The 10524-nt window shown below is 31.9% G+C and overlaps 2 protein-coding genes across 3 annotated transcripts in view; one reads left to right on the top strand and one right to left on the bottom strand.

Moving 5' to 3' along the window:
• The window catches only part of LOC106110374 (regulation of nuclear pre-mRNA domain-containing protein 2), a 3631-nt gene extending 432 nt beyond the window's left edge, over positions 1-3199 (bottom strand). The window contains exons 1-5 of the mRNA XM_013292198.1: positions 2502-3199; positions 2086-2233; positions 1164-1293; positions 641-816; positions 4-81 (exon numbers count right to left, since the gene is read on the bottom strand). Of these exons, the coding sequence (XP_013147652.1) occupies positions 4-81; positions 641-816; positions 1164-1293; positions 2086-2233; positions 2502-2788 (819 nt within the window). The 5' untranslated portion in view covers positions 2789-3199. The remainder of the gene's footprint in view (positions 1-3; positions 82-640; positions 817-1163; positions 1294-2085; positions 2234-2501) is intronic.
• A 445-nt stretch (positions 3200-3644) lies between these two features.
• On the top strand, positions 3645-9340 carry LOC106110572. 2 transcript variants are annotated; one of them, XM_013292448.1, is made up of 3 exons: positions 3645-3838; positions 3941-4052; positions 4730-9340. In XM_013292448.1, exon 3 carries the CDS (start codon positions 4742-4744, stop codon positions 8300-8302), a length of 3561 nt encoding a protein of 1186 aa, XP_013147902.1. In that variant the 5' UTR covers positions 3645-3838; positions 3941-4052; positions 4730-4741; the 3' UTR covers positions 8303-9340. The 2 variants fall into 2 exon arrangements, with proteins under 2 accessions (XP_013147902.1, XP_013147901.1); XM_013292447.1 differs by having other exon boundaries at positions 3645-4052.
• The last annotated feature ends 1184 nt before the right edge of the window (positions 9341-10524 follow it).

Raw genomic sequence — 10524 nt, forward strand, 5'->3', positions numbered from 1 at the left:
CACTGCACTGGGCAATGTCGTTGTCAGCTCGTCCAACTTGCGTTTCAATGCACGAACTCGCGCACCAAATGTTTTATACGCCTGGAAAATTAAAAACATGTACATCTTAGAACATAATAAGTAGATATCACTCTCAATCAGTCAAGTAAACAAAATGGAAGCCTGTGTTCTTTCCGACTTTGCTCCATACACATGACAAATTTTATTGAGATCTGTACATGGTACTGTGGATAGTTAACTCTAACAGCTATCTAAACATTCCCATATATAATACTAGTAAGACTAGCTGTTACTGGCGAGAATGTCCGCGCGGGTAACAAAACTTTTAATAGCCTGTCTCCTTCCACAATATAATTTACATCTTTGCGAAATCTCAGTGACATTCATGGTGTTTTTTTATTTTTTGATACATAGTAAATAAACATCCATCCATTCTTTATTAAATTATCTGAGTTCATTATAATACGTAATAGCTGTTGCTCGCGACTTTGTCCGTGTGATATTAAAAAAACAATGTAGCCTATGTTATTCACTGATAACAGCTTTACAATGATGTAAGGTTTTTTTTTGTTTTTGTGTTATTAAACATACAAAAATACAAATTTTTCCTCTTTATAATAATAATTTAAAGGAAACTCACATAAGCAACTACTTTGACTTCCCCTCGCTGTGTAGAGTAGTAGTGTTCCGCTGAAGTCAGAAGTGCTAGTAATGCCTCTCTAGCTACTATCTCCCGTTGCAAAGCTTGCGTGTACCTCTCCACACACGCTATACCTTCGTTAAGTTCCTTCTCTACGTCATCTTTATTACTCCTATCTGTAAAGAAACAGTCTAGACTTACATGTCAGATTAATTTTATTATATAATCTATCAATCAGCATTTAAACATAATATTGTCCCCATAGGTAAACTAAACTGCCATTTTAACCAAATACAGTTTATGTTAATATATTACAACTAAACACAGTAGAATGAAAAAATGTATAACTGATACAAAAAGAACGAAACTACAACATATAAATTTCACTTCCTATATTAAATAAAACATCCAAAAACATTCGATTTACTAAACAGTAAGAACAGAAATACGGGAAAGAGGTTTTAATGGTATTTTATACCTATGAAGACAATATGGGGTCAACATAAAACATTTTAATACTCACCCTTAAGACTAGCTCGTAATGCGTCAGAATCTGAGAGTTGTAAATGACTCTCATGTATATATTTCAACCTTAAATCTGTATCCGTCTCTAGTACTGTGCATTGTTTAATTTTGTTCACTAATTGCTGAGGCTGTAAGAACAAACATATACAATTGTACTAATAACACAAAAGTTATTTACAATAGCTATTAGTAATTTATATTTAGAGGACTACATACTGTGCCCTTCATGGGATATAAAAATAAAATAAAAATGCTGTCATAAATTAAATACATATTCAAAAATAAAATAAAAAGCATATTTACTAAATCCATAAAGATTCAACTCAATAAGGTAAGATAGGCAGGAGAGTAGAAAAAAGGAGGTGACTTTTTTAATGTCTACTTTTATCTATACTTCCCCTGTGCATTTAATAAAAAATATTATAAGATTGTTGTTATTTTATTAATATTTCTTGTACCACGCCTAGTCTCTAGATCTGTTAGGAATGGTTTATGATAGTCGAATGGCAGGATTCAAACCCTCAACCACACATTCGGAAATCAATACTTAGTCATTATGTTATTGAATATTTAATCAATACATATAACTATGACTTGTAAAAGGGGTAATATTTAGTTACATTTTCTAAACATCAGGTGTTACTTATTTCTTATTTAAAGTACAAGTAAATAAACGTAAAAATTGAGCACAGGAGATTTTTACCTTACCATGAACAAAAAAACCTTTAACATATTGCTAAAAAACATAAAACTAATTTCTTTATGTACTGAAGTGTTATAAATAAGGTAATTAAAACAATAACTACCCTGGATTTCTATATTCTTGGTTATCCATTCAATGCCACCAATTCATTTAGCCAATTAATTTTCATAAGAAAAAAAACATAGAGATCATAGAATCAATTTAAAAAAAATCTTACTTGAAAATCCAATGGATCATCATCAGCCTTCTTACCAGGTCCTGCACTAAGCAGCCCGGTCAGATCTGATAGGAATTCATCATCATAAACCGATCTTTGCTCCCAAATTTTAAATATTCTTAATATTTTTGGCCGAACCTTGTCATCCCTGAAACAGAAATTATTTATGAATAGTTGAATTGAGTCAAAAAGATTTAATAAGTATAAATTCAAGTCAAATCCACTTTAAAAAGAAACAAAACTAGAATCCATGAGTAAACTAATTATTTTGTAGTTATTAGGTCTAATCACATGAACTACCACTTTTGAATGAAATTCTAGATAAACACATTAATTGTTAGATTTTTGTGACATTACCCATGTCAGTTACAAAACCAAATGAGACAATTTAGGATATCCAGTCAAACAAAACCTACCTGACCAGAGGTGTTGCTTTCTGTAAATTTAATCCCCAACTCTCAACGAATTTATAATTCTTTCTTTTACTATATTGGATCACATCATTTGCTAGATAAAACAGCACCAATCTTTGCTCCACTTTAACTCTTTTCAAAACATTCAACCAGCTCGATACAATCTTTTTGTGATGATCACGTTGTTTCAAACACCAAGAAGATAACGACTGTATACTCTCCTGAGTATCTTTTAACTGAGAAAGCTTCTTTTCGAAGGCTAGTGTGTTGAATTCCTCAGATTCATCCATTTTAGAGGGAAAACGCTCACAAACACATCACGAAGTAACCTTGTTGTGTAAATAACTCTAACACATTAGAAACATCGTAATTTAAATAAACAATCAAACCGATAAAATAATACAGCACTTATTATTGAAAAACTATTTCGTAAATAAATGCGGTCTCCTACCGCTTTATTGTTATGAGATAAAGTACTATTTTTGTTGAAAAAAATAGATCTTGCTAACTGTCCATAATACAACGGATGTATAATACTAAACACAAACAATTAGAACTACTAAGTTTCAAAGCTCTATTTTAAACTCACAAAAATTTTAACTTGTTGGAAAGATTCCTATATTTCCTAATATAACAACCGCCATTTTCTCTTTTATGAATGATGTGCTGTCAAAGAGCAGCTTCATGATTGTTGTCAGCACAAAAACTCGAATCTTCAAACTTCCAAAAATTGGAAATATTACGTAAACTTTATTAGGTAAATCCTTTAATTAATATTTGAAGCTATATGTAATCAATTTTAAAGTTTTTGTTGTTATATCGATTAAAAATGTTCATTAAGAATTTTCAAAACATAAAACATTCAAAGTATCATAACGTTCGTAAAGATGACTCCATTCACATCTGTCAAACATTGTTTATCGTTACGTCATTGTCTTATCATCACTGACCTGTATAAAAGGAAAGGCTTTAAATGTGAAACATTGTACCTATACAATTTTTTGCTGGGCGCTGTCGGTTGCAGTTTTAGACGATTGTGAGATTTTCAACTAATTATAGATATAGACTTAACTGTGAGCAACATCAACAAGGACGTTTAAATCGGATCAAAACAGAAATTATCATTTCAAGCAATCGCCTATCCATTCATATAGATCAGTTCTTATCAGTAAATTGAAATCTCTATTCGGGATCCACCCCTCCGTATGCTAATTTTTCCTTCTACAAACTTGTTGAATCTTATTGATAGTTGTAAGGGTGTTTGACGGATTTGTTTTCATTTTGTAAAGGAATCAAGGTTTATGGCAGTTTAAGGATTTATAGTTGTTGATTTAAGAAAGGTAGTAAAGGTGGCTTAAAGGTCTCGTTACTAGGCCATCAATTTTAAAAAGATAGTAAAGCGTTCAATAAAGCTTAATCGAAGCTCAATCGATTTTTCATAGTGCCGGGGACTGGGCGTCTGGGATTCAAGGCTCTTGGTACATCGCAATATCTTCGGAAATCAAAGCTGCTCGGCCATCAGACGATGAAATAAAAGCTCAGTACTGATCACAGGTGAGATGCGATGCTGTTGATAAGAGTTTTTGTTAACTTTAAATGTCTAATATTGCGAATATACCTAAAATAGCGAAGTTATAAGAAACATGTAAAATGTGCTCTTATTATAAAACAAGTAATTGAAAATGTTATGCTTGTTATTGCTGTTGCTTGCTAATGTTAAAATAGGAATTAATTCAAGAATAAGATTTTTTTTTAATAAATAAATGATATTTTATATTACTCTATTGTTTGATTAAATGTTTGAAATTGCATTATTTCTATGTATCAAATAAATAAATTCATAAATATTGAAGTTATAAAAACATGCCACACCCAAAACAGAGATGTACATACATAGGTGTCGGCTGCCAGTGATCTAGGGGGCGTGGGCAGGTACAATTAATATTATCTTATTCAAAGTATGTTTAAACTTTTTGACCTTTTATTCATACAAATATTCAAATTTAATAATTCTTAAAGCGAAAATTTAAAACAGCTCAACTCACGTTGTTATCCTCCGGTGACAGCACCAATTAGTTTCAGACCCTTCAGGGCGAGTATTGGTTAGCTTTTGTTCGCGGTCACGTCGCACCTAAGTGCGCCTCAGTTAAGCCGTTTTTACTTTTCGCTTAAAGTAATTTAATATGATAGTTTAAACTATTTAATTAATGTTTCTTATTGTGTACTTTTAGGAGCAGTAAAAGATGATTGACTTAAAAGGCAATAGTCTGCCTGAAAGGCAAAAAGAATTGAACAAAAAGGTGAGAGATGCCACTAAAAAGAAAATATCCTTTCAAAGTGTTCAAAGCACACATGAATCCACCGATGTTGACAGACTGTTTAAAATTGATTTGGCTTCAAACTATAAAAACATTGATTACATCCTTGATACCTTCAAATGTGGTGATCCACTGTATATTTCAAGAGCTTTAAAATGTTCTTGGATATTTGAAGATGAATATTCAAATGTAATCAACCCGGAGTACCTTCATAAAGAAATTTTTCCATTCATGTCTATTAAGATGAAGAGGAAACTGCTCATAACAATATATACTCATCTTAAAACAGAACAGAGAATTATCGATTTTTACAACTACTGCATTGAAAAGAAATTGACTAACATTGCTTATAAATATCTACTTATTGCTCCCGAAACTTTTAAAGTGGAGATTATCAACAAAGGCTTAGATTCAAAGAATGTTAATGATGAAATAGTGTTCTTAAAGAATTTCCTTGGTGATTCTTTCACTCTACTGGAAGCTTATTCAAAAACTGATATTGGTGAAAGGAAAATGTCAAGATACTTGCTTGATCTTCGCCACTTTTACTCTGTATCAGATACCAAATACTTAGATCTGGTTGAAAAGTATGTCCGCATTGAATTCAGAATGAAGTCTGATGAATTAGGATTGAGGATATCCAAACATATTATGAAGAAACACAAAGATAGAGTATTGAAGAAGCCAAAATTGTATTTATCGATTTTGAATAAATTGCAAGTTGTGAAACATAGTCTGATTGAAGATGCGAAAACATTTGCTGTTGCCTTGATGCCATCGTCCGCTTCTAACTTCTGGTTGGACAACTACAGAAGAACAAATAAATATATCCTAGATGTAATTCCAAAGCAAGAGATATTTCCTTTCATGAAAAAATTATTTACTGATGCTTATCCTGGTGAGGATTTTGAGACATCCATGCATTTCTATAATTATCGTTTCTATGATATGTTTACTAATGAAGAGAAAGAAAAATGGGCTTTAAGCCAAATTGAAAGTCAACAAGAAGTATTGGGACATGGTAAAGATTTTAAATGGTACCAGTTTGTCAGTTTTGATTGTGCATTGGAGGGTATCAAGAAATACATAATGATAACTATTGATAAAGAGAAACGAGGTGAAATGATAAACATCTTGGTGGAATCTGCTAAAAATCAGAAAGACTTAGAGAAGTTATTCAAATATTATTATGAGAGGCATGTGAATGAAAGTTCATCCAATAAAGAACATTTTATGAAAACAGTAATCATCAACCACAATGTTTTCGAATTCGATGACGAATGTTGGAATGGATTCAATAAAATTCTCTACAGTATGCATATATACAGTAACTCTGGTTTCTTCTTTATGACGGACTTCAGATTAATTGTGGTCATTTACAACATAGTCCATGGCAAAGAAATACCCGAGCAATTCAGAGAAGTTTTTAACTCGGAGTTCAATTATCTTTATATAGATAAACTATCAACGGAGAAACGCGTCATATTGTACGAGTACGTAATCAATTTGTACACGATGAAAATAAGCGAGTTTGAGGGAAAGAGTTATGAAGGTGAAGTGAAAACTACTATTCGACGGTACATCTCGTTCGTTCTACGCGTTATGGAAATATTTGATAAAGGAAAAGAGGATTTTCCCGATGTTATAATGAGATACATCAAATTGGATTGGGAGAACTTTAAAAACCATCACATTTTGAAAGAGAAGGTAGTTATCAAAGTTATAGAAGAAAATGATTTAATCCGTCAGTTAAAGAAAGACGCAACACAACTAATGGACAAGTTTCCAATTCTAACGAAAAGTATCCAGAATTCTTATTCATTTAGGTTAAATCAATTAATGAGAAAATTGAAAATATATTTTGCCAAAGATGTCGCCAAGGAATATCTCAAGTTCTTCCATGACATATTATCGGATTCTAAAAGTAACTACGTGTTTATATCTACTGCGGTTTACGGAGTTCTACAATTAGCCGACGAGGAATCCAAAGTAGATTTCATGTTTAAATACAAACCTAATGAACCGAAAATTGATCACGAAAAAATTAGCCCTAAATTACTTGATATACAGAGGGCAATCTGTCGCTACGCGTGTTACTCGCGACCGCCTTTGCCATTGTCCAACGTCCTGATGTACTTGATTGGGGACTACATTCACTACAGTGTACCAATGTTCAATTACTATTTCGTCAATTTACCTAAACCGCTTGCAAATAGATTCATAGAGGTGACGTTGAACGCTCCCTTGTCTATTCAAAAGCACGGATTGCGCCTCGCTTTTAAATCTTACATCGCTGAGGACCTAAAAGCGGTCATCCTAACGGTTTGGCACAAGACAAAGAATATCTCCTTGAGGCTGTTACTTTACAAAAATCTGTTTGAGAAAATTTTGATCGAAGATGAAGGTTCACAGAACGAGTTGTACGACGCATTAAAAATATTCACATCACAAGTACACGAAGATGATGATAAAGCAATCTACGGTCTGCTAGTTTCTCCCAAATTACCAAAACGCTTCATCGGGGATCTACTCGAGACTGCTTGGATGTCTGTGAGTCAATTTAAAGAAAAGGGTGGCAACATAGATAGCCAAACTCAAGTTCTGCAAGGCATAAAATCAAATATATTTTTTATGAAACGAAAATTCGTATTAGAATACATTATTACACCACATGTGAATGAAATGTTAACTGAGAAGAAAATTCAACCATCCTACAAGAGTCGTGAGATAAGCACCAGAGTTAAAACTAAGTGGTCATTGATTTCGAAATACATTATCGCTGTGCAAAACGAGGAAGAAGCAAACGATAGCATTGCCTTATTAACATCTATTATAAAGTCATGTGGTGAGATGTGGGCAATGGGTCACGACAATACGTACTCGATTCGACTGTTCTTTGCGAACTTTATATCCAATATGCAAATGATCATCAAAATTGACAATTTAAAATACATTCATACTATATTCGAAAAACTACTACAGACAGTTGAAGAAGTGTTGCCATTAGAGGAGATGTATCTGACAATATGGGAACTCCGATTGGTGATAATTACTACAAAGCTCTGTTCCAATCCTGGATACTTCAAGAATGAATCGACCAAAATTGAATACGGCAAATTGTGCGAAGAATTCGCCGATGAGATCGGAAACCTTGCTGTGGATTTAATTAACAAAGGCCAGTACCATAGAAGTTTCCAGATTCAGATAAACGAAAGGGTAATAATTCAGATGAAACTACTCGCACGTGCTACAAACGAAGACTTGGAACTGATTATCATTGCTGTATGTAACCGATTGACGCGCTTCAAGTTTCTAGAAATATATCTCATGGCACTGATGTTGCTTCCTACAAACCATGAACCTGCTGACTATGATACATTCGTGGACACCTTGGAGAAGATCAAAGAAATGGATAAGCCGGAAATACTATGTTTTATGCTGCAGAAATATATCAACGGGGACTTCAAGAGGAGGAGATATGTCTAGACTTAAAGACTTTTGGCCTAAATTTAAAACCTGCATTCCGTTTCTTACAATTCGCTTTATGTGTATTTGCTTATCTAACGAGTATTTTGTCATTTCCTAAGTTAGCTTTAAATGTATGTAAATGTTTCAAAAACAATATCTAAATGTGCGTGGATTTACCAAGTATCTCTAAATGTACGTAGATTTCTTTCCTTAAATGTCCGTCTATGTCTCTTCTAACTATCTTTAACATAATGTTAGTCCATAATCGAATGTAGTTAAAATGTAGTGATCAGTAAAACCTAGTCATTTTCTTATAAAAACAATTAACATAGCAGTAGAATTGTAGCTTGGGAATACGAAAATCCATCAAAAGATATAAAAAATAAAAAAAAATCGCTTATAAGAATAAAAAAAAAGTTTTAATCTTCATGTCTAGTCTTTCATATATCAGCTTATTTAGAGGATATACAACAGGTAGAGTAAGACTAACTTCTGTTTCACTTTTGTTGATTTGAGGTTTTTTACAAGGCTTTTTGCCTCGATACTTCGTCACAGTTAACCTTAACGACTAATGATTTATCACAAAGCTATATGAATTTTACCTTCGTACTTTAATTGCTGTACCTGATTTGAACAAATCGAGACATATTTTTTTATATTACCATTTTTGTATTAAAATAATGTTTTTTATTATTCTCATTAAGTTTTTTATCCTCTAATTGTAATTAGATATAAGTATTCTTGATGTGCCAGTAATATTACACTACCTTTTTTTGTTTTTTTTTTTGTATCGATGGGGAAATCTTTGAAAGATACCCTGTCTTTTGTTTCTTTTTTTTATAAAAGACAAGGGGGTTTTTAGTGCATAGCATTTACTGTTTAATTTGTTACAAATTTTCTTAAACATTTAAATAAGCATTGTTATTGTTTAAATTTTTATATTAAGATAATTTCCTAATTTATATGTTATTTTATTATTTTATACTTTTATAGTTATTTATTCTAACATATTCCATGTAATCGGTGTTTAGCTAATAAAGGTGATCTACCATATGGTCTTTTATTTAATTAAAGTAACCTTTATGTCCTTCTTATTCTCGTTGAAAAGAACAGAGATAGCAATAGCGTTAAAGGTTGTCACCAACTGACGATTTAAGTTAGTAATGAAATTATTATTCTTTTATTCTAAAGGTTAGTACCTTTAATCTAAAATTGACATCTTTTTCTATACTAATAAAAGAAGAAAGATTTGCATTTTTGTTTGTATTGAAAGAACTCAAACTACTGGACCTATTTCAAAAATTCTTTAACCATTATAAAGCTAACTTATCACACATAAAACAATGCAATGGCGCCACGAAAAAATTGCGCCATTTCACGTAGGCGAAGTCGCGAGCAACAGACTATCTGTATACTAATATTATAAAGAGGAATGGTTCTTTCTGGAAAGAGGGAGAAATTCTTGGGTTTTTGTATGTATTTGATTCACATTTTGAAAAGCTAATTTATCAGTGAGTAACATTGGTTATATTTTTTAACTTCACGCGGGCAAAGTCGCGAGCAACAGCTAGTTATTAAAAGGCACGTTTGACTTTTGGTTCAGATAATCTCAAGAGAAAAGGTAATAAAGTGTAGGGATAGGAGATTTTGGAAATGAAGTTTGAGAATAAGACATTCAGTATATTATTGCAAACTTAATTTCTTTAATTCTACGATAAAAATGCAACATTTATTAATATTCCGTATAAAAAATAAATATGTAACAACATATATTGCTCGATTGTTTAACACTATTCCGCAAAGCGAAGCACATGTAACCATTAAATACATCTACGAAAGAGGCATTTTGAAACGTAATGAATTAAGGTGCGTTTACATTGACACATACCATTTATAACATAAAACTTAAATTAACATTTGAGTGGTATTAAAGCTATTACTAAAAGTATAGAGTTTTACATATACGTAGAAATAGAGAATTTAATGTTAGTTGAAAACGTCATTCGTAGCCATTTTCTGTATTTCATGTCAGTGAAAACGCATCCTTATTCTTTGATAAAAACAACGTAGTTCATTATCTATACCAAGCTTAAAATAATTAAGATTAAAAATTGACTCAACTATAGATAACTGGCTGTGTTGCAGATAATGTAATACCTAGAAAAATTAATTTGTCGCATATACTCGTGGAAAAATTGGATTTAGAAAATTAAAAATAAATTTACTGCCGCTTTTTTTTT

This window comes from Papilio polytes, unplaced genomic scaffold (assembly GCF_000836215.1).
Source record: "Papilio polytes unplaced genomic scaffold, Ppol_1.0 DF824225.1, whole genome shotgun sequence".
Taxonomy (NCBI): Eukaryota; Metazoa; Arthropoda; class Insecta; order Lepidoptera; family Papilionidae; genus Papilio; species Papilio polytes.

Excerpts from the sequence above, each read along its gene's own strand:
- LOC106110572 (XM_013292447.1), top strand. The coding sequence starts at position 4,742 with ATGATTGACTTAAAAGGCAATAGTCTGCCTGAAAGGCAAAAAGAATTG.